Below are 25,853 nucleotides of genomic sequence, written 5' to 3' on the forward strand. Positions count from 1 at the left end.
TATCCAGAATAAAAAACCTCCTTCAAATCAATAATGGACAATTGAAAGATGCCAATATTATTAGTCTTTAGGAAAATACAAATTAAGAAACAGTGAGCTGCTGGGGTGCTTCGGTGGCTCAATAGGTTGAGCGCTGTACTCTTGATTTCAGCTCAGGTCATGATCTTAGGATCCTGGGATCCAGACCAGCATTGGGCTCCCTACTCAGTGGGGAGTCTGCTCCTCCCTCTCCCCCTGCCTATCCCCCCAACTCATATTCTCTCTCTCTCTCTCTCTCTCTCTCTCTCTCTCGCACACAAATAAAATCCTAAAGAAAAAAAAAGCAATAGAATTGAAAACATGTCCACAAAAGGACTTGTCCATGAATGTTAATACCATCTTTATTCATGACTCCCAAACTAGAATCAAGCCAAATGTCTATCAGCAAATGAATGATCAAAATAACCATCTTATATTCAGATATCAAAACAATATATATGAATCTCAAGAACACGATGAGCAAAAGAAATCAGGGACACATGTAACCTGCATGATTCCAGTTGTAACAAACAAGTTCCAAAACAGACAGAAGCAAACTACAGTACAGTAAGGGATTATAACCCACTGAATATATTAGGAATCCACAAGAATGGACGGATAGATGAATGGGTAGAAACAGACAGGAAAAGAGAAAAAGAGAGACTGTTGGAACAGAACGGAGGGCTCTTCCTTACAGTAAAATGCCAATTAATAAATCATCATTTCACAGCTATCAGGGCAAAAATTATTTTGAGCAAGAACATGTATGGAAGCCAAATCCAAGAGAGAAAACTAGATAAGGGGAAGCATATTTACATGGTCTGAACATCTCATGTTAGTAGGTTTGTTAAATAGGCAACAACTGTGAGAGGGAAAAATAGTAACTACATGGTAGAGAGTGTTGTAGTTATATCACTTTGACTAATGATCAAAAATAACATTACCTAATTAAGATTTAGATTACCTAATTGTAAAAACAAAAATTTTTTAAATTAGCAAATACATTGGGAAATAAACCATCATGAATAACAAGAACAAAAGCAAAATTAGCCTCCAAAGGAATTCAGATATGTAAAATATGTATGTTCTAAATATTTATAGAAAGAAGAGATGGAGTTAAAACATGACAAGAAGCAAGATACTATCCACATAACCAGCAGACAGGAATTGGATATTCTAGGACTTAAAAATACACTATCTGACATTAAGAACAGAAAATAAAATGTTTCTATTCTCCAATTTCAAGATAGGGAAGGACTGACTGTTCTTTGACATCAGTCTGCTAATCCCTAAATTATACTCTGATATTGAGCAAATACATAAAACACTCCTGCTTTTTAAAGACTCCAAACTTCCCCAAAGTCTGATTCAATACCAACTCTTTGCTTTGTCTGCCATGTTTAAGAAGCAGTTTCTCCCTTGCTTAGCAAATAATAAATTCAGCCTCTTTGTTTCAGCCATAATGAATGGGTTTTGGTTTCAAGTATTTTGACTAATAGTCTTTTCCTTCAGAGAATCCAATAAATTAATTTAATAGCAAAATTTAGGATTAGTAAAAAGAATATGATTAAACAACAAATATCCAAATAAAGCACAGAATTTTTTTTAAAAAAATAAGAAAATACATTGGGGCACCTGGGTGGCTCAGTGGTTAAGCGTCTACCTTCACTCAGGTAATGATCCCAGGGTCCTGGGATCTAGCCCGGCATTGCACTCCCTGCTCAGCGGGAAGCCTGCTTCTCCCTCTCACACTCCCCTTGCTTGTGCTCCCTCTCGCTGTCTCTCTGTCAAATAAATAAATAAAATCTTAAAAAAAAGAAAAAGAAAATACAAAAAAGAAGATAAGTGATATACAGAACACAGAGAAAAGGTCTAATATAGATATAACTGGAGACCAAGGAGAAAAGAAAGAGGTAAAAATAATATTTGAAGAGATTTGAAGAGATTGAGTATTTTCCTAGAACTAATAAATGAATAACTCACAGATGAAAAACTTTAAATGCAAACGTAGGCATATCATACATTGCAAAACTTTTGGATAATCAAACAAGGAGAAAATCTTAGAAATAGCCAGAGGGAGGAAATGACATTTTAGAGCAACATCAAAAATACTAAGCACCTAGGAATAAATACACTGATATACATGAAAGAATTATATATTAAAAACTATAAGATCTTATTAAAAAGAAATTAAGGGAAGAATAACTGAGATGAAAATAAATGAAGGCCAATTAAATAAATGAAAGAATATTCACATTAATGGATTAAAATACTTTATAATAAAGATATCAATTCTCCCCAGACTGATCTACAGATGCAAAACAATCCCATTCACAATCCCATTTTTGGTGAAAAATAATAAATGATTTCTACAACTTACAGGCAATGCAGAGGGTCAACAACAGCTGAGGCCATTTTGAAAAGATAACAAAGTTGTAAGATTTACGCTACCTTAGACCAAAATATCTATTATTAAGTTACAATAATTAAGAAGTATGGTGTTGACACAAAGACTGGCAATTAGAAAAATAAAACAAAGAATCTATAGCTGTACTGTCCCATATGGTAGTCACCAGACACATGGCTAGATTTAAATCAATTAAAATTAGTTAAAATATGAAATTCAGTCCTTAGTTACACTTGCCATATTTCAAGAACTCAGCAGTCACATGTGGCTAATAACTACTGAATTAAACAGTGTATAAATGAACAGTTCCATAATGGCAGAAAGTTCCATTAGACAGCACTTATCTAGGAAGATACACATAAAATTATATAATTTATGGCAAAGTTCTAATGTAGTAGGGAAAAGTTAGTCTTTCCAATAAATTGTGATGTATCAGACACTGATAGACAAAAGTAAATAATACAATAATAAATATATAATCGACTCTGATCCCCAACTTATACCACATACAAAAATCAATTCTAAGTGGAATGTAGATCTGAATATAAAAAATATAACAGGGATACCTGGATTGCTCAGTCCGTTAATTCAGCTCGGGTCATAATCACAGGTTCCTGGAATCAAGACCCACATTGGGATCCTTGCTCAGCAGGGAGTCTGCTTCTCCCTCTACCTGCCACTCCCCTACTTGGGCGCTCTCTCTCTCTCTCTCTCTGACAAATAAATACATAAATAAAATCTTCAAAAAAATTTTTAAATTAAAAATAAAACAAAGTTTTTAGAAGACAGAAAATTAACTTCACAACGTTGTAGTAGACAAAGGTTTGTAAAATCAGATGCAAAAAGTGCCAGCCACAAAATACAATACCAATAAAGGGTATTTAAGATAACATTAAAACTGAGAACTAGTGCTTATCAAGAGTTCAGTAAGAGAGAGAAAAGGAAAACCGTAACCTGATAAATTTTATTTGCAACATATACATCTGACAAAAAATTCATATCCAAAATATAAATATGACAAAACACTCCCAGAAAACGATTAGGCAAACAACCTGGTAGAAAAATACAGAAGATATGAACAGGCACTTAATAATAAAGGACAATGGAATGGCTAATAAGCACACAAAAATGTGTTAAATTTCATTTGTTACCAGAAAAGTACAAATGAAAACCTAAATGGATATCACTATATACTTGCCAGAATACCTAAAATGAAATTAAAGATAGGCAATAAAAAGTGTTGGTGAAGATGTGATACAACCAGGACTCTTACACATTATTGATACAAGTAAAAATTGGTACACGTTGAAAACTGGCTGAGTTATGGGTTGAATTATGTCCCCACAAAACTCATATGTAAAAGTTCTAACACCCAGTGCCTCAGAATGCAACCTGATTTGGAAATAGAGTCAGTACAGATGTAATTAGTTAAAATTAGATTATTAGGGTGGGCCTTAAGCCAATAATGACTGGTGTCCTTAAAGAAAGGGAACAGACACGAACAGAGAGAAGATGATGCGAAAAGACATTGGAAGAAGACAGTGTTCTACAAATCAAGGAAAGAGACCTGGAATAGACCCTTCCCCCACAACCTTAAGTGGGAATCAACTCTTTTTACACCTTGGTTTTGGACTTCTAGATTCCAGAAATGTGAGACAATAAATTTCTGTTGTTTAAGTCACCCAGTTGTGGTATTTCATTATGACAGCCCTGGCAAACTAATATAGGAAGTTATTTACTGTAATATATACATATCTTATAACTCAGCAATTATTCCTGTTATACACATGACAGAAATATATGTGTATGTATGTATATACCAAAGATTTGTATAAGAATGTTCATAGCACTATTATATGTAAAAGCCCCAAACTGGTTAACAACTCAAATATTCATCAACAGTGAATGTATAGAAAAATGATGGTATTATATTTACACAGTGGAATTTTACATGAGAATGAACCAACTACAACCACATGCAACAATAAGGAAGACTTTCACAAAGATGTTGAGCAAAAGAAGTCAGACACAAAAGATACACATAGATGATTACAATGATACAGTTGAACATATAAAAGTAATCTGTGGTTTGAGAAATTAGGATAAGTGGTTACCTTGGAGAGGAAGGAGGAAGTAGTGATCAGAAAGGGGCAAGAAAAAGGTTTCTGGGATGCTGGTAATGTACTATTTCTTGATCTTGGTGATGGCGGTACTGTAAAAATTCTTCAAGTTGTATACTTATAATCTGCATACTTTTCCCCATATATTTTATACATCATTTCAAAAAACTCTTTAAACACTGAATAGGTAAGTTAAACGGATTAGAATAACTGAATCATGACCTTTTATTTTTAAAAATAGATCTTTAAAAGTAGCCATGTTGTAGCACAGATAGAGAAAATATAAGACATGTTAACGGAAGCATAGGATAGAGTGAAAAGGTCAAGTTTAAGTCTAATAGACATTGCAGAAGAAATTAACAGAATGGGTGTGAATCAATATTTAAAGAGAGAGGGGTGCCTGGGTGGCTCAGTTGGTTGAACGTCTGCCTTTCGCTCAGGTCATGATCCTGGGGTCCTGGGACAGAACCTTGCGTTTGGGTCCTGAGCAGGGAGTCTGCTTCTCCCTGTCTTTCTGCCCATCCCCCTAACCGCTCATGCTCTTGCTCTCAAATAAATAAAATCTTTTTTTCTTAAAAGATTTTATTTATTTATTTGACAGAGATAGAGACAGCCAGCGAGAGAGGGAACACAAGCAGGGGGAGTGGGAGAGGAAGAAGCAGGCTCATAGCAGAGGAGCCTGATGTGGGGCTCGATCCCATAACGCCGGGATCATGCCCGGAGCCGAAGGCAGACACTTAACCGCTGTGCCACCCAGGCGCCCCTCAAATAAATAAAATCTTTTAAAATAATTTTTAAAAATAGATAATAGCTGAGAATTTTCAAAATCAACACGACACAAATACCAGATTTAAAAATGCACAATAATCTCGAGAATAAACAAAAAGAAAACTAGACTGAATAAATAATTTTGACACTGCAGAACTCCAAAGACCAAGAGAAAAATCTTAAACTCAGATACAGAAAAAGATCGGATCCAATCAGAAAAGACAGATGACTACAAAGGAATGAAAATCAGACTGATTGCTTTTTTTTTTTAATTTTCAAACTGACAGAAAATCCAAAGAGAATATACTACAGTGAACACTCTTATACCACTGACCAGATTCAGTGTTAACATTGTGACTGACTCACTCAAAGTTTATCTAAACATATAATGACCTTTCCTTTTGGGAAAATATAGAAAGTAGGCTGGTATCACAACTCTTCATCCCAAATTCTTAATCATGCATTTTCCAAGAACAACATTCGATTACAACATCATTACCTCACCCATGACAATTGACATTAATTCAATAACATCACTCTAAGAGAGTACAGATGAAATTTTCCTAGTTATCTATCCTAATATGTCCTCTAAAGCTTTTCCTTTAACTTATCCAGGATCTAATCAAGATTTATGTATCACTTTCAGATGTTCTAAATTTTTAGGTCTCTCAATTTAGGACATTCTCATCACTTCCCCTGGTTTTTCATAACACTGTATCATTTGAAGAGTTCAGGTCATGGTCCTAAAAAAATATCCCACATTCTGAACTGGTTTGACGGTTTCCCCCTTATCAACAGAACAAGTATTTCCAGGAAGAAATGCTGAATAACTCCTGTGCAGCACATTATGCCTAGAGCTGCCCCACTATCGGCTATACTAAATGAACATTTTGTAATTTTTCTCTTTGTAATCAGTAAGTCACCTGTAAAGTCAGTTTTTGAGACTCAAGAACACACTTTTTAATGCAACTATGAAAGACGTAAGTCAATAGAATACAACCTTCCAAGTGCTAGGAAAAAAATGGCTATTAAAGTAGAGTTGTATTGTCGACTAAAATATTATTCAAGAATGAAGGCAAAATGAGATACATCCTAAAATTATCATTTCAAGATACAGTGAAAAAAAAATTAATGGGAAGACTACGTACACACACAAAAAACTGGTTTGCACAAACATTTGTTTTCTTTTTTATATATATACACACTCCAGAATTAAATATTTTTAGCATGTCTTGAAAAAAGTACTTTACCTGCCATCTCTTCTGAGGGCAAAAGCAATGCCATCTTTCTGGAAAGGAAGCAGCTTTGCTCTAAGTTTGTCAGGCAAAAAATCCAACTGTTTACAAGACTCGTTCGTCAAACAAGAAATCTGAGGTGTAAGAGACTTTTTTATCTTATGAACTTTAGGCATCCTGATCCTAAAAAAAAAAATAACAAAATAGGGGAAATAGTTATTACTGAGTGTATTAGAGAATTAAACATAAATGATAAAACTAAAGTACTTACTAGTAGCCTTGATATACTATCTACACAGATATAAATTGGTTAAATCACAATCCAAAATGAGCCATTAAGAAAATTCAAACCACTAAGTCCAAAAGCAATTACTTAGCGCACAATGTGGGAACTCAGCATCCTTCATTTCATTTGTATTTCAAATTGAACCATAACATAACTGTAATCCTGTTTTAAGCAATAAACGTTTTACTGAAAATTTATGAATCAGCCAGATTTTTAAAACTAAATAATTTTTAAAATAAGGAATGATTTGCTACAGAAAGAGGAATTCTTTTATAATTAATCCTTTTGTAGATGTACATTTTCATATCACACCAAATTTTCTAAAAGTGAGATAAAATTACATTTTAGAAATTACAAAATACAAAGATATTAACTCCAAATTTATAATTAAATTAAAGCAATATTAAATAAGATTCATTTTTAAATATTAAAATGAATTCTTTTAATCAAATGAATACACAGTATAAACTCTGCCTGACTAGCACCTTCCTCACCACTGGCTTTCCACAAATGTCATTTTAACTTTCTATATGAAAATTTTATATATTTGTAAATTCTCAGAGCTCTGCAAGAAAAGTCCTATTAAATTACTAACCTATAAAACTTCTTCAATAATACTTTGTATTTAGATTGCACCTTTTCATCTGTTTACATATAATCTCACTTCATCTTTAAAACAAATTTGCTTTTTTCTCAATTCCTCACAGACTTACAAAATTCTACCCTCCACCCCAAAAAAAGTAATCAACCTCTGTATCCAATGTCTAAGAATCTCAAGAATTGAGGGAGTATTTGTTAATAACAAATAGATATTACATGCCAGGATCTAGAGAAGCAAGGACCACACCCTCACAGAGCTTACATTCTTCAGGGAGAGACTAAAAATAAATAAATAAATAAATGATTAATTACAGTATAGTGTAAATATTATGAAGGAACTTAAGAGCGTAATGACCAATTTAGGTAGGCTGACCAGGTAAGGACTCTCCTAGGTGATGCTCGTCCATAATCTGAAAGGTGTGAAAGCCAACCAAGTTCAAAATTGAGAGAACAGCACTCAGGCAGACAGCATCAGCGATAAGTCTCCAAGCAGAGAAAGACTTGAGTGATTTTTAGAAACAGAAAGGAGGCCAATGAGGCTGAACCAAAGGAAAGAATAGTATGAGATGAAGCTACTGAGATAAGCAAGAGTAAAATCATAGAAGGCCTTGATAAGAGCTTTGGATTCTATTTTAAGAATGAAGGGAAGCCAATGCAGCTCTGTCATCCAAAACACTATTAGCCAGAAGTGGCTATTTAAGTTAAAAATTAAAACTTCAGGAATGATGTGAAGAAGAGACGAGAATGACCTCTGGACAGCCAAAGCCCATGCTGATGTAACCCTGTGTCCAGTGCCGCCATCTGCACCATGCCCAAGAGAAGGGCTGAAGTGGATGCTAAAAGAGATAAAAGCCAAGGTGAAGAATGAGCTACAGAGAAGATCTGCAAAGTTATCTGCTAAACCTGCTCCTCGAAAGCCAGAGCCCAAGCCTAAAAAGGCCCCTGCAAAGAAGGGAGAGAAGGTACCCAACAGGAAAAAGGGGGAAACTGATGTTGGCAAAGATTGGGAATAACACTGCAGAAAACAGAAATGCCAAAACAGACCAGGCACAGAAAGCTGAAGGTACTGAATATGCCCAGTGAAGTGTGTGCATTTTTGATAACCATGTACTTCTTGTGACTGTACAGTTTGAATACTACTTTTTATCAAGTTTTATAAAAATGTAGAATTTGTTTTAATTTTTTTTTGTAGCTATGTTGTTATTGTTAGCACACAGAACATTCCATTGTTGTTTGGGGGGAAGGGCATATATCACTAACAGAATATATCTGAAGCTAGTCTGATACAAGTGGAAAAACATCATTCCCTGCTAGTTTTGAGAATCTTCCTTTTGGTTCCCAGGAGGAGGGACTCCTTGATATTGACACACATTAGACACACATTAGACACCTTGGCACAAATGCCTTGTGGTGTGGAAAAACTAAAATTCATTTTTTATGTCCTCTTCTCGGTCTGCCTTCAACATAGACTTAACTTCCTTAAACCCAGAGATCTGTTGGAACTTGACCCCAAGACATGGTTCCCAGTATATTTCAGGCAATCTGGACTTTACAGTGCCATCCCTCATGGAGATGGCATCCCTCAAAAGACCTCCTTTTTTAGCTTGTGGATCTTCAGATTGATAATTATGCCATCTTCATTTCCTGAAAGTCAGGGTCCGCTTGTGAAAAATTGTTGAATGATATGCTAAATGTGAAATGTCAACCCTCACTCTAAACTTTCCCTGTCCAGGGGATCAGATGACAACTCCATCCCCTGGGTTTTATAGTGGCTTTCTGATTTTGGTAATCCATTGAAGAAGGGAGTATAAAAGTTGTGGAATATTGTTAATGACTATCTTCCCATGTCCTGCCTGAAATACCATGACTGTTTATGAAAAGTATCTTAATAAAGCTAGATACAGTTTGGCTTGGAAAAAATAATAATTTAAAACTTCAGTTCCTCAATTGCATCAGCCATGATTCAAGTGTTCAGTGGCCACATGTGGCTAGTGGCTATCATACTGAACAGTAAAGATATAGACCATTTCCATCTTCATTGAAAGCTGTATTAGACGGGACTTACTGGAGAGTTTTATGCAGGAGAGGGACACAATCTTATATTTTCAAAACTACCAGTAGAGGACAAAGCTATTAATAGAAAGATAGGGGATAAATATCCCTAGAGGACTTGGCCAGTCCATAAAGGCCCCACTGCAACTTAGGCTACTGGATTTAGAAATGACTTATGACAGGGGCACCTGGGTGGCTCAGTCGTTAAGCGTCTGCCTTCGGCTCAGGTCATGATCCCCACGTTCTGGGATGGAGCCTGGCATTGCATCGGGCTTCCTGCTCAGCGGGAAGCCTGCTTCTCCCTCTCCCACTCCCCCTGCTTGTGTTCCCTCTCTCACTGCCTCTCTCTCTGTCAAATAAATAAAATAAAATAAAATAAAATCTTAAAAAAAAAAAAAGAAGAAGAAATGACTTATGACAGACTCAGACATGTCCGATAAGGTCCTCATAAACACCAGTGAGTGGGCATCCCTTCTCAACAACAACAACAAAACACTGAGTAAATAACAGAGAATGGTTCAAAAAGGGTAAAGCATTAAAGCAAAAAAACTTATTAACAGACTGTAACAGACAAGGCAAGAATCATCTTTGGCCCTAGAACTGGAGAGATTCAGGAAATGAATCCGAGGTAAAGCAAACAGAACTTGCTGAATGGAGGGTATGTGGAGAATGAGGGACACGTGAACTCAAGATGTACATTTAGAGTGATGGAATTGATGCAAGGTTATTGAGATAGTAAAGACTAAGGAAGAAACGGATTGGGGAGAAAAAAATCAATACATCTTTTAGAAATATATAAACCTTGAGATCATTGTAAGTTATGGAGTGGAAATGTCTAACAGATTTGGAAATACATGAGTCTGGAACCCTAGGGAGAGAACAAGGCTGGATACATGTATTTCGGAGCTGACACAGGATAGTCTATCTACATCATTCTTTGAGGCCACCCAACATCTGGGACTCCTGCTATGTTTAGGAATTTCCTCACATTACAAATCTTAGTAGGAGTCAGATACCACGTCCCAGTAGAAAAGCTGGAAATAGCAAATTCTTGCTTTTGCAGCCTGCCTTACAGAAATTGGATTTGCTAATCAGATATACCCATTCCAGATTTTAATCCAGAAAGTCGAAACTCAAAGAAGCAGAGAATAAGTGAAACTCATTCTGGCAAGGGTAGCAGCAGCAGAAAGTGCCATATCCACTTTCTAGGGTTTCAGAAGCACTTTGGAGGGTCAATGGTACAAGGAGTACCTCATACCATTAGTTTAGGGTGGAACACTGGCAGGAAGCTCAGAAAAAAAATGCAAAAACCATTTTACTGTCTATTATCTTTGCTTTTTTTGCATTGTAAAAAATTTTAACGAACACCAAGAAAAAAATATCTGCTAAATTGAGGTCATACTGCAACTTATCTGATTTATTTTAGTAAGACTGAATCAGGCACTATATTTGTAAAAATAAACAATGACACTAAAACCATCTTAATAAAAAAATCATTTTAAGAGAGTCACAAATAAGAGAAAAAGTAAAGATGAAGATAAAATAAGTATACAATCGTATAAAAATGTTCAGAAAACTCTCAGTTGAATTAAAATGATGATATATTGCTTCATTGATGATTCAAATAGGTATTTGGATACATAAAGAACTTAAAAATAAGTAGTGGTACAATTAATAACACATGGATATTTCAGTTAATATTCAAGAAAAATAATTTTAAAATAATCTAAAAATTATAATAAAAAATACCTCATTTAGGTCAGCCACACAGGTTCATCTGCTGCAAAAGGTCAGTTGTAACAAACATTGTGTGAATAACAGAAGAATCAGGCTTCATCTTCTAACTTATAAAGGAACTAATACTAACAATGAATGTGCATGTCTATCTAATCATGAAAACTGTAGAGAATTTAGTTCAGAAATTTAGGAAAAAGTTTTATTCATTATATACATACAAGTTTATTTTTTAGTAAGGTTGGGGGAGCTGTTAAGATGGAACCAGCAATATTTACCTTTAAATACCAAGTTATTAAAATTTTCAAAACTAAAATCATTGGCTAGGGGAATTTGAAAGAAAAATCTAGCAGATCCCATTTTCTAAGCAATTCTCCTGATAAACAACACTTGAGAAGTAAATAAAGGGAAGCTTTCATTTTCAATATTTTATTTAAGATCAAGATGGCATTTTTATAATCAATTGGGAACAAGATAAACTCAAATGGAATTTACTGATACATTCCTAAATAAATATTAGAATTGTGTTGAGGAGAATTAGCTATTGTTGAAATATAGTACTAATAATTATAATTTATTTGGAAATAAAAACCAAATGGCTGCTCAGAGAAATTATGGATTTTGGGGAGATTATTTTGTTACTTTTATTTTTTTAATTAAGAATTTGTTAAATGAGGGGCGCCTGGGTGGCAGAGCGGTTGAGCGTCTGCCTTCGGCTCAGGGCGTGATCCCGGCGTTGTGGGATCGAGCCCCACGTCAGGCCTCCGCTGTGAGCCTGCTTCTTCCTCTCCCACTCCCCCTGCTTGTGTTCCCTCTCTCGCTGGCTGTCTCTATCTCTGTCGAATAAATAAATAAACTTTAAAAAAAAAAATNGGGTTGTAATTTCAAGCCCCAAGCTGGGTGTACAGATTACTTAAAAATAAAATTAAATTAAAAAAAAAACGAATATGTTGGATGAAATAAGCAGTAGATATAGACAAAGAAAATATTAGTGAATAGAAGAGACATTAAATAGAAATGGAGTAAAATTCTAATTTAAAGAAACAGATTATCATACTGGATTTAAAAATCAGTATCTATATGCTGCTTTAAAAAGACAAATCTTAAACCGAAGATGTATAAACACTGAATGGAAAAGAATGAAAAAAGACATATTATGCATACCAAAATAGAGCTGGTATAGTTTTACTAACATAAGGCAACAAATATTGCCTAAAAGGCATTATTAGAAATAAAGGGTATTTTAATAATTATAAAAAGTTTAACTTACTAGAAACATAAGCATTGCCTTAAAATATATAAAAATATAAGGCAAATATACAAAAACAAAAAGGAAAATTTGAGAAGGGAGAATAGCCAAATCTATAATTATAGTGTAAGATTTTAATACATTTCTTTCAGTAATTGATTATATAAACAGATTAAAAATATAAAAGGATATGGAAGAAGAACACAACAAACAAACTTGAGCCATTTAGTGAGTGAAGCCAGCCTAAACTTGATTGTAGAGGCTGTTTTCTGTTTTTGTTTTTGTTATTTTTAAAGATTTTATTTATTTCTTTGACAGAGATAGAGACAGCCAGCGAGAGAGGGAACACAAGCAGGGGGAGTGGGAGAGGAAGGAGCAGGCTCATAGCAGAGGAGCCTGATGTGGGGCTCGATCCCATAACGCCGGGATCACGCCCTGAGCTGAAGGCAGCCACTTAACGACTGCACCACCTAGGCGCCCCTGTTTTGTTTTTTTTTAAGATTTCATTTATCTATTTGTCAGAGAGAGAGAGAAAAAAAAAAGAGAGAGAGAGAGAGCACAAGCAGGATGAGCAGCAGGCAGAGGGAGAAGCAGGTTCCCTGCTGAGCAAGGAGCCCGGCATGTGTCTTGATCTCAGGACCCTGGGATAATGACCTGAGCCAAAGGCAGACATTTAACAGACGAAGCCATCGAGATGTCCCATGGAGGCTGCTTTTAGACAACAGTCTTGAGCAATGAAATGCAGAGCAAGGCGAAAGGGCCCACAGAGATCACCTAGCTGAATTAGACAGGCCCATCAGGCAACAGACCTCAAAATATCCATAAGCCCTAACTGACCAATGGACTACACACAAACAGGCGCAGTTACTAAAAAAGGGAAAATTCCATATATCCCAATACCTCCTCACCTTCCCCCTTTAAAAATAGTCCCCAACCACTGTCTCGTTGCAGATAATCTCTCCTCTGCTGTCCTTCCCCCTGCTCCTTTGTGGTGTACTCAATAAATTTCTATCTCCTTTGTTCTGCCTCAGGTGAATTGTTTCACCACTCACACCAAGAGCCTCCACCCAGTTGTCACCCCACATTTGAGGGCCCCCATCAGGTTGCGAGAAACATATTGATCTGACAAACAAAATACAAACAAATATATTTGTATAGATATATACACACACACACAAGCCATTTTTTTCATATTCAAGGGTAAACAAAATATTAGCAAACCAAAGACGGCAATAAACTAAAAGCCTAAAATATCAAGACATGGAAAATGGGCTTATTTGAGAGGAAATAAATGAAATGAAATGAAATGAAATAATAAAATAAAATAAAATGGGCTTATTTTAGGAATGCAAGCCTGGTTAAACTTTCAAAACTCAGTCAAACCCAACATAATCTTGAAAATGAACAAACTTGGAGAGTTAATACTTCCTGGTTGTAAAACTTAGCACAAAGCTACCTAAGACAGTGTAGTACCAACATGATGATAGACAGATCAAAGGAATACATTTTAGAGTCCAGAAATATACTCTTACATTTATGGTTAGTTGATTTTTCAGAGGGGTACCAAAATAATTCTACAGGAAAAGAACAGTCTTTGCAAGAAATAGCACTAGAACAACTAGATATCCAGATATAAAAGAATGAACTTGGACCCCTAACTCACACCATACATAAAAACTAACTCAAAATGGATCAAAGACTAAAATGTAGCCAAAATGGAAAAACTCTATAAAAAAAGCAAATGAGTAAATCTTCATGAGCTTGGGTTATGCAATGGTTTCTTAGATACAATGACAAAACTAAAAGCAACAAAAACAAAATAGATAAATTGGACTTCACCAAAATTAAAAACGTTATAGCTACAAATAATACCATCAAGAAAATTAAGACAAACCAAAGAAGGGGAGACAATATTTGTAAATTATGTCTGACAAAAACATATAAAGAATTCCAACCAAATAATAAAAAGACAATCCAATTTAAAAATGGGCAAAAGATCTGAATACACATTTCTCCAAAGAAGGTGTATACACATGGCCAATAAGCACACAGAAAGATGTTCAACACCATTAGTAGTAGGGAAACTGCAAATCAAAACCAAAATAAGACACTCCACCCTCATTAGGATGGCTGAAAGAAAAATGTTAGATAGTAACAAGTGTTGACACAGTGTAGAGAAATTAGAACCCTCAAACACTGCTTGTGGAAATGTATAAAAGTGTAGCACTGTGGAAAACTGTCTGGCAGTTCATCAAAATGTTAAACATCATCACCATAAAACCTGGAAATTCTACCTCTAGGTATACACCCAAAAGAAACAAAAACACAGACGCAAAAGCTTGCATACAAATTTTCATACCAGTATTACTCATAAAAGTTAAAATGGGAAACAAACAAAATGTCCATCAACTGATGACATGGTAAAGAAAATACAGCATATCCATACAATGGAGTATTATTTGACAATAAAAAGCAATGAAATACTGATACATGCTATAACATGGATGAACACTGAAAATACTACACTAAGTGACAGAAGCCAGCCACAATGAACCACATATTGCATAATTCCATTTATATGAAAGGTCCAGACTAGGTAAATTCATACAGACATAAAGTAAATGAGTAGCTGCCTAGGGCTAGAGTCGGAATAGGGGGTGGGAAGAGTAGGGTGGCAGAGAACAGAGAGCAACTGCTAATGAGTACTGGGTTTCTTTTTAAAGAGATGAAAATGTTCTAAAATTAGATTGTGATGATGGTTCCAAAATTCTATGAATATATCAAAACTTACAGAATTGCAAAATAAGTGAATTTTACGGTATACACATTACATCTCAATTAAGCTGTTAAAAAATGCACTGTGAAAAAAGCTCAATGTAATTTTCAAAAATAACAAAATAAAGAAGTTGTACACTCTTCTCAACAGTGGTGAGAAAAGCATTTGATAAAATTCGAAATTCATTTACAACAAAAGTTACCTAACATAGGAAAAATAGGAGAGAACTTCCTTCATATGATAAAAGTTTCTACCAAAAACCTTCAGCAAACATCATACTTAAGGTAAAATGTCGAAAGCTTTCCCTGCAAGATCATAAATGACACAAATATGCCTATTATTACCAATTTTATTTAATAGTGGAATCATCTCATTTGAGTAAGACAAAAGGAAGAGGACAAAGAAATGAGAAAAAAAAATTAAAATTTGGTTCCAGTATAAGGAAGCAACATAGGAAGATCCTAAGCTCACCTCCTCCAGGGACACACCAATTCTACACCTATTTACTACAGAACAATTCCTCCTGAAGAACTGAGGGCTGACTCAACAACTTCTATACAACAAAAGATAGACCACATAGAGAAAGGCCAGAGAGATGAAGACAAGGGAACAAAGGAAGCCCCACCTATGATGTTGCAATCTGCAGTGTGAAGGGATAATACTGAGACACAAAACAGATTCTTCTACCCTGGGGCAGAGAAAAAAAAAAGCCACAGTTTGAAAGGGCAGCTACAATATAAAGGAACTAGCCCTAGAACCCTGCGGAATGGTGGAGGAGATGCTGGAACTCTCTCCGAGCATGAGAGGCTGGCAAAGCCCACATTTACACACATCCTCCACCTTGAGAGTACAGATGGCAGCAGGGTCCAGGTGTTAACACCCAGCCTACCACATTGGTGACACCTGGGTACCTGGCCCACACTAGCCGCAGATGCCCTGGGCACAGAAGAAAATGTCAGGGTTTGAAAGAGAAGCTAGTTTGTAAAATATCCAGCCAGAGAACTCCATCAAACAGCAAGGGAGCTGCTGGTACTCTCTCCAGGTTGGAGGAGCTAGAGAGCATCACAGTTTACATTCTGTATCCACTTTGATATTGCAAACAGGAGCAGGGTCTGGGTGCCCCACACAGCTTATTCCTTCAGTGAGCCATGGGCCCCTGGCCCACACCAGGCCCAGCCATCCATGAAAACAGCCTCAGAACAGCACACACTATGACATTCCTGATCAGAACCTGCTTACAACTCCAGCCATACTGCTAAGGTGATAGGGAACCAAGGCACCCCCAAGACTCCTGGCCCACACCACTCTGACTCCAGACAGCTTACTAAGGCAGCCCTGGTACAGAGTGCTCCAGCACCTTCTTCTGGTTCACGCCACCCATCCAAGGCACTCCCTCCACAGAGCATCCCAGGAATCTACAGCTCATGCCCACATCAGTTTTAGCTAACTGCCAAGAGCATCCCCTATATGGAATGCCACAAGACACCACTGTCCCCACCCCACCAAGTTTCCAGCCATCTTGCCAGGGCACCCCTTACATAAGCATAACAGAACATTCTAGCCTCTACCAGTCTCAGCTCCAGTCACCGACCAGTGAATCCCCAGGGCCACGCATCCCAGGACATCCTGACTTGCCGCCACTTCAGCTTCAACTGTCCTCCCAGGGCACCATCTACATGGAGAGCCCTGGGAAATGCCCCATCCCATGTACACTTCAGCTATAGCTATCTGGTGCCCCTGCATATAGCACAAGGGACACCCTGGCCTGCACCCTGCCTCAGCTCCAGCTAGCCCACCAGGGCACCCTCTATGCAGCAAGCTCTGGGACACCCTGGTTTCCACCTACTTCAACTTTAGCTACCAGAGTGCCCTTTGTGCAGACAACCCAGGGACTGCACTGACCCACACCCATTTCAGCTTTAGCTGTCCTACCAAGGCACCCTCTGCACAGAGTCACAGGACGCTCTGGATAGCATGCATATCAACTTTTGCTGTCCTGCCAGGGTGCCCCCTGCACAAAGAGCCCTGAGACCACCCCAACATATGCCCACTTCAGCTCAGGCCATCATACCAGTACAGAGTATCCCAGGAACCCCAGCCCACCCTAGACACAGCTTCAGCCAACCAGCCAAAGTCACCACGTACACACAGTCTTCACTGGAGACAACCACATATAAAATGATTCCTTCAAATTTAGGAGAATCAGCTGTTCCACCTAATTCATAGAAACAAACTCAGAAAGTCAAGCAAAATGAGGAGACAGAGGATATGCTCCACTGAAACAAAACAGAACCTCAGAAAAAGAACTAAATGAAACAGAGATTAGGAATATGCTTGATAAAAGTTTAAAGTAATGATCATAAAAACGCTTACCACGTGGAAGAGAAGAGTGGAAAAACTTAATGAGAATTTTGACAAAGAGAAGATATAAAAAAATAACCAGTCAGAGTTGAGTAATACAATAAGTGAAATAAAAATTACACTAGAGAGAATCAACAATATATTAGAGGATGCAGAAGAACAGATCACTGATCTGGAAGACAGGGTACTGGAAATACTGAGATGAACAGCAAAAACCAAAAATAAAACATGATAATTTTGATAAATGAGGATAAGGTAAAGGTCCTCTTAGGTAAGACCAAATGAACAATCACATTATAGGGGTCCCAGAAGAAGAAAGAAAAAGGCAAAGAACTTATTAGAAAAAATAATAGATGTAAACTTCTATTTAGATGTAAACCTAACCTAGGAAGGAAAAGACATGTAGGTTCAGTAAACATAGAGAGTTCCAAAAAAGATAGCCCAAGAAGATGTACTCTATGACATATAATAACTAAAATGTCAAAGGTTTAAAAGAAAAAAAGAGAATTTTAAAATCAGCAAGAAGTAAGTTACATACAGGGGAAACACCATAAAGCTGTCAGCTGATTTCTCAGAAGACCAGAAGTGAGTGGAATGATATATTCAGAGTGCTGAAAGGAAAAAATCTACAATCGAAAATAGTCTATCCAGAAGGATTATCATTCAGAACTGAAGGAGAGATAGAATTCCCAGATAAATAAAAGTTAGGAGTACATCATCACTAAAGCATCCTTACAAGAAAAGTTCATAAGTAGAAGAAAATTATAAATAAAATAATGAAAAATAAGGGGCACCTGGGTGGTTCAGTCTGTTAAACACCCAACTCTTGATTTGGATCAGATCATAATGTCAGGGTTGTGACATCGAGCCCTACAAAAGGCTCCACGCCGGCTGTGGAGCCCACTTAAGATTCCCTCTTTCCCTCTCCCTCTGCCCTTTCCCGCCACTTGTGAGCAAGCATGCTCCCTCCCTCTCTCTCTCTCTAACAAAAAAAAAAAGTAAAATATTACAGCATATAAATAAAACATGGAAGAGGTGAGTAAAAAAGTTCTTTTAGAACTTCCAATGTATTCAAGCTTAAGTAACCATCAACTTAACATAGACTGCTATATAATTAGAATACTATATATGAATCTCGTGGTAACAACAAACACAACAGCTATAATAAATAAACAAAAAATAAAGAGAAAGAAAGACAAGCATAACACTATAGAAAGTAATCAATCACTAGGAAAGAGAGCAAGAGAAGAAAAAAGGACAGAGAAGACTTACAAAAGCAACTAGAAACAATTAACAAAACAGCAAAAGACACATACCTATTGATAACTACTTTAAATGTAACTAGACTAAATGATATAATCAAGACAAAGGGGACAGAAAATTAAAAAAAAAAAAAAGAGAGAGAGACCCATCTACACACTGCCTACAAGAGACTCCCTTCAGACCTAAAAACACATAGAGAATGAAAGTTAAAGGAAGTAAAAAGATATTCCATGCAAAAAAGGGAGAAAAAAGCCAGGGTAGCAATAATTATATCAAACAAAACAGACTTTAAAACTAAAAGTATAACAAGAGACAAGAAAGGACACTACATAATGATAAAGGGGACAATTCAAAAGGGGATATAACAATTGTAAACATCTATGCACCCAATGATGGAGCACAAAAACACATAATGGCAAAAGTTAATACGGATAAAGGAAGAAATTGACAATTATACAATAGGATACTTTAACACCTCAGTTCCATCAGTGGATGGTTCACCCAAGCAGAAAACCAATAAGGAAACAACACCTTTGAATGACACATTAGACCAGAAGGACTTAACAGATATATACAGTACATCCAATCCCCAAAGAGCAAAATACACATTCTTTTCAAGTGCACAGGGAACATTCTCTATTATAGATCACATCTTAGGCCATAAAACAAGTCTCAATAAATTTAAGAAGACTGAAGTCATATCATGCACCTTTTCTGACCAAAACAGTTTGAAACTAGAAATTAATCACAAGAAAAAACTGGAAAAAACACAAATAGGTGGAAGCTAAGACATGCCAATAGGTCACCAAAGAAACCAAAGAGGAAATTGAAAAATTCATAGAGACAAATGAAAATGAAAACACAATGGTCCAAAATCTTTGGGAAAGAGCAAAAACACCTCTAAGAGGGAAATTTTTAGTGATTCAGCCTCCCTCAAGAAACGATATAAATCTCAAAGAAATAATCTAACCTTACAACTAAAGGAACTAGAGCAAGAAGAACTAAGAAAGCCCACAGTTAGTAGGAGAAAGGAATTAATAAAGATCAAAATAGAAATAAATGAAACAGAGACTAAAATCAAAACAAAAACAAAATAGAAAAGATCAATGAAACTAAGATGTGGTTATTAGAAAACATAAACAAAATTGAAAAACCTTTAGCCAGACTTATCACAAAACAAAATCAAACAGGAGAAAAATAAAATCAGAAATGAAAAAGAAGTGACATTCAACACCATAGAATTTAAATTCCTAGATAAACAATCTCCCAAAACTGAATCAAGAAGACATAGAAAATCTAAACAGACTAATTTCTAGTAAGAAAATAAAACTGGTAATCAAAAAGCTCCCAACAAACAAAAGTCCAGCACCAGATGGCTTCACAGGCAAATTTTATCAAATATTTAAAGAATGAATACATATTCTCCTCAAACTAGTCCAAAAAATAAAATACGAAAAAAACACAAAACCCTCCAAATATATTCTATGAGGCCAGCATCACCCCGATTACCAAAGACACTACTAAAAAAAAAAAAAAAACTACTATATCCCTGACACAGGTGCAAAAATCTCCAACAAAATATTAGCAAGCCACATTCAACAATACATTAAAAGGATGAGTCACCACAATCAAGTGGGTTTATTCCAGGGACATAATAACGGTTCAATATTAGCAAATCAATCAACGTGATATGTCACAATCAACAAAATTAAGGATAAAAATCATTTGACCATCTCAATAGATGCAGAAAAAGCATTTGACAAAATTCAACATCTGTTCATGATAAAAACACTCAAATTAGGTTTATAGGGAACATACTTAAATATAATAAAGGCCATAAATGAAAAATCCATAGCTAACATCATACTCAATAGTGAAAAACAAAGAGCTTTTCCTCTAAGATCAGGAACAGGAGAAGCATGTCCACTCTTGCCACTTTTATTCAACATAATATTGGAAATTCTAGCCACAGCAATCAGAAAAGAAAAAGAAATAAAAGGTATCCAAATTACTAAGGAAGACATTAACCTGTCACTATTCGCAGATGACCTGATGCTACACATAGAAAATCCTAAAGACCCCAGGGGCACCTGGGTGGCTTAGTAGTTAAGTGTCTGACTTCAGCTCAGGTCATGATCTCAGGTCCTGGGATCAAGCCCTGCATTAGGCTCTGTGCTCAGCAGGGAGTCTGCTGTCCTTCTCCCTCTTCCTCTGTCCCTCCCCCTGCTCAAGTGCTCTAAATAAATAAATGAAATATTTAATGAACAAAAAGAAAACTCTAAAGACTCCACATAAAACTATTAAAAGTAATACATGAATTTAGTAAAGTTGAAGGATACAAAATTAATACACATACATCAGTTGCATTTCTATACACTAATAACAAAGTAGCAGAAAAATTAAAAAACAAATCCATTTACAATCCCAGTAAAAAGAATAAAATACCTACAAATAAACTTAACCAAAAAGGGAGGGACTTACTCTGAAAACTATAAAATATTAATGAAGAAATTAAAGATGACGCAAACAAATAGAAAGATATTCCATGCTCATGCACTGGAAGAATATTGTTAAAATGTCCCAACTACCCCAAGCAATCTACAGATTCAATGCAATCCCTATCAAAATACCAATGGCATTTTTCACAGAATTACAACAAATATCCCTAAAACTTGTATGGAACCACAAAAGACCCTGAACAGCCAAAGCAATCTTGAGAAAGAAAAGCTGGAGGTATTACAGTCCCAGATTTCAAGATACACTACAAAGCTATAGTAATCAAAACAGCATGGTACTGGCACAAAAACAGACACAGAGATCATCGGAACAGAATAGAGAGTCCAGAAATAAACCCCTGCTTACATGGTCAACTAATCTATGACAAAGGAGGCAGAAATATATAATAAAGAAAAGACTCTCTTCAATAAATGGAGCTGGGAATACTAGACAGCTACATGCAAAGAATGAAACTGGACCCCTATTTCACATCATACACAAAAACAAACTCAAAATGGATTAAAGACCTAAATGTGAGACGTGAAACCATAAAACCCCTAGAAGAAAACACAGGCAGTAATTTCTTTGACTATGCCTTTGCAACATTTTTCTAAATAGGTCTCCTCAGGCAAGGGAAATGGAAGCAAAAATAAACTACTGGGACTACAACAAAATAAAAAGGAAGGAAACCATCCACAAAAGGAAAAGGCAACCTAGTGAATGGGAAAAGATATCTGTAAATGATATCTGGTAAGGCATTAATATCCAAAATATATAAAGAACTAATACAACTCAACACTGAAAAAACAAATAAATCTGATTAAAAATGGGCAGAGAACCTGAATGGACATTTTTCCAAAGACATACAGATGGGTAACAGACACACGGAAAGATGCTCAACATCACTAATCATCAGGGAAATGCAAATCAAAACTACAATGAGTTATCACATTAACCTTGTCAGAATACCTAGAATCAAAAAGATAAGAATAACAAATGTTGGTGAGGATGTAGAGAAAAAGGAACCCTCACACACTATTGCAATTGCTGCAGCCACTGTGAGAAACAGTTATGGAGATTCCTCAAAAAATTAAAAATAGAGTTACTGTATGATCCAGTAATTCCTCTAGTGGGTATTTACCCACAGAAAACAAAAACACTAACTCAAAAAGATATATGCACCCTGTTTACTGCATCATTACTTACAATAGCCAAGATATGGAAGAAACCCAAGTGTCCCCCAATAGATAAATGAATAAACAAGTTGGGGTATATCTACAATGGACTATTACTCAGCAGTAAAAAAGAATAAGATCTTGCCATTTGCAACAACATGGACAGACCAAAAGAATATTACATTAAGTGAAATAAGTCAGACAAAGAAAGACAAATACTATATGATTTCACTTATATGTGGAATCTAAAAAGGAAAACAAATGAATAAACAAGCAAACAAAGAGCAGAAACGGACCCATAAATAGAACACACCAATGGATGTAGTGGGGGAGGTGGGAGGGAGGCATGAGCAAAATGGGTGAAGGAGAGTGGGAGATATAAGTTTCTAGTTATGAAACAAATAAGTCACAAGGATAAAAGGTACAGCATAAGGAATAGAGTCAATGGTCTTATAATTAAAGTTGCATGATGACAGGTGGCAGCTACACTTGTGAACACAGCATAATGTATAGACTTGTCAAATCATTATATTGTATGCACGAAACCAATGTAACATTATGTGTCAACTATACTTCAATTAAAAATAAAAAATAAAAAAATTAAAATATAACAAATGACATACCAGAATTATGTACACAGAATAAAATAATTTATATATAACTAGTAGGTTTATAAGCAAATTTAGTAAGATTAATGAATACATAATCAATATACAGAGTCAATTGTCTTCTCTATATAGGCAAAAAGCTGAAAATAAAATTTTAAATTAAAGTCATTTTCAAGAGCATCAAAAAATTCAAATTTTAGAAATAAACCTAATAAAAAGTGAAAGAACTGTAAACAGAAAAAGTGTAAGAGATTTTTAGTAAAACTAAACAAGACATTAAACAAATAAGTGATAACCCTGTTAACAGATTGTAACTGATTATAATATAAACAAACTCTTGAGATGATATGACATGTCACTGAAACAACATGAACATCAGCAAAAACAGGCCCAGGTATTAGCTCTGAAGGTGGGGAAAGAACCGGTATTTTTGAAGTTCCTATCATATAATAGTGTCTTCTTTGTGCCAAGAACTTGAACATATACTGTCTCATTTAATCCTCCTAAGAACTCTATGAAACAAGTACTGGTTTTTCTTCACGAATGAGGAAACTATGACATAGTGGGTGAGAAAGCCAGGATTCAAATGAAAGCTTATATGGCTACAAAACCTAAAAAGAAGTAAATCTTCATTCAAAGAATTTAAACACAAGCAAAAATCAAACAAACAAGGCACCTGGATGGCTCAGCAGGCTAATCGTCTACCAGAGCCCATCTCCCCGCTCAGCAGGGAGTCCACTTGTCTCTCGCCCCTCCCCTGTTCATTCTCTTTCTCTCTCTCAAATAAACAAAATCTTTAAAACAAACAAAAAACAAATCCTGTCTGGATGTATGCTTCTAGGAAGATGGGGTATACAATCACTGGGAAAAATTGTTTCACAATTTCTTAAATAAACATGCAACTACCATCTGACTCAGCAATGATACTCCATGGCATTTATCCTAAAGAAATCAAAACTTATGTCCACAAAAAGAAGCAAACAAAAATCAAAACAGACATACACAAAAAAACAACTATTCATGAACGTTTACAGCAGTTTTATTCTTAACGGCTAAACACTAGAAGGAACTCAGTTATACTCATGGGTGAATGGTCAAAACAAACTCTCGTACATCCATATCATGGAACACTACTCAGCAATAAAGAGGCACAACTGATACACACAACAACCTGGATCAATCTCCAGAGAATTATGCTGAGTGAAAAAAAAGCCAATCTTGAAAGTTTACATATTGTTTGATTTCATTTATATAACATTCCTGTACTGATAAAATTAAAGAAGTAGAGAAGAAATTAGTAGTTGCCGGGGTGAAGGTGGAGAGGGATAGAAGTGATGGTTGCTATAAAAAGGCAACATGAGATATCCCTGTGGGATGCGACTGTTCTCTATCTTGATTATGTCAATATCCTGGTTGTGATATTGTACTACCGTTTTTTAACATGTTACCATTAAGGAAAACTGGGCAAAGCATATATCTCTTTGCATTATCTCTTACAACAGTATGTGAATTTACAATGATCTCAAAATAAAATTTAATTTTAAAAAATGGGAAAACAGTCTGGCTTAACACATAGCAGTGGATTTCAAAGTGCGGAAGAATGAGGTCGACAAAGATAACACTCTAAGACCATGTAGCCAGTGACAGGTAAAACATGTATCTGGGTTTTTGGTTCCTTTTCAACATAGAAATGTACCACCTCTGCTTCAGAGCTAAATCACAGTGAAAATGTCTATTTTAAAGAGACAAGATATTTGCCCTGAAAAGAATTTCACTTAAAAAATAAGTAATTATCTAATGAACTTTATTCCTGAATTTCATTCTTTCATGCATTCAACAAAAATATATTTGGGTGTTAACATGGAGCAGACACTGCACTAGGCTCTGGAAACATAGTAAAAAAAAAAAAAAAAGACGCAGTTTTGAAGAAATACTATAGGGAAAGCACTAGGTGTTAAGGAAGCATATAACAAAAACTCAGTTTTTAAATTTGGAGGTTTGGAAGGCTTCCTAAGAGATATATACATCAAAGCTAGGACATCAAGAGTACACAATAACCAGATGAGAAGCATATACAAAGGCCTGATTTGGAAATAAAAGGCAGAGAGCAGGTAGGAATTCTTAGTCTTCATTTTACTCAACCTATCAGTAAATCATTCCTTCCTCATTAAATCACGTTTTTCACTTAGAATCTAGAACACCACATCCCCATGGTTTCTATCCTCCTTCAACGGTCATTCCTGCTCAGTCTACACTTGTACTGTACTGGTTCTTCCTCATCTCCCTGCCCACTTAAGGTTAGAGTATACCAGGGCTCAGTTCTTAGTAACCGAGGCTCTATCCTTTAGAGATATCATTAGTATCATGGCTTTAGATACGACCTCTATGCCAATGACTCCCACATTTATATACAGAGATCAGACGTGTCCTGAACTTCAGACTCATGTATCTAACCAACCATCTCTACCTAGCAGTCTAATGGGCATCTCAAACTTAACTAAAACTGAACTCTAGATCTTTTCTCTCAAACCCTATTCCACTCACAATCTTCCCCATCTCATCTTTCCAGTAGTCCATACCAATTCCTTGACTCCTCTGTGTCTCTCATCCTGCATTTTCAATTCATTAGCAACTCCTGTTACACTGAAAATGTGCCCAGAATCCCACCATTTCCTACCACCTCCAAATCTGCTCATCCGATGTGA

At 35.9% G+C, this 25,853-nt stretch overlaps 1 protein-coding gene and 1 pseudogene across 6 annotated transcripts in view; one reads left to right on the plus strand and one right to left on the minus strand.

Annotated features, from left to right (window-relative positions):
* Positions 1–25,853, minus strand: part of ZRANB3 (zinc finger RANBP2-type containing 3) — a 297,893-nt gene that overhangs the window by 263,786 nt on the left and 8,254 nt on the right. For 4 of the 6 annotated variants that reach the window (XM_034654466.1, XM_034654464.1, XM_034654467.1 and 1 more), the window contains exon 2: positions 6,564–6,731. In XM_034654466.1, the coding sequence (XP_034510357.1) occupies positions 6,564–6,724 (161 nt within the window). In that variant the 5' untranslated portion in view covers positions 6,725–6,731. Of the gene's footprint in view, positions 1–6,563; positions 6,732–25,853 lie in introns of those variants that run through there. The other 2 variants (XM_034654468.1, XM_034654469.1) reach the window with 2 other exon arrangements.
* LOC117801064 lies at positions 8,243–8,517 on the plus strand (annotated as a pseudogene).

This window comes from Ailuropoda melanoleuca, chromosome 2 (assembly GCF_002007445.2).
Source record: "Ailuropoda melanoleuca isolate Jingjing chromosome 2, ASM200744v2, whole genome shotgun sequence".
Classification (NCBI taxonomy): Eukaryota; Metazoa; Chordata; class Mammalia; order Carnivora; family Ursidae; genus Ailuropoda; species Ailuropoda melanoleuca.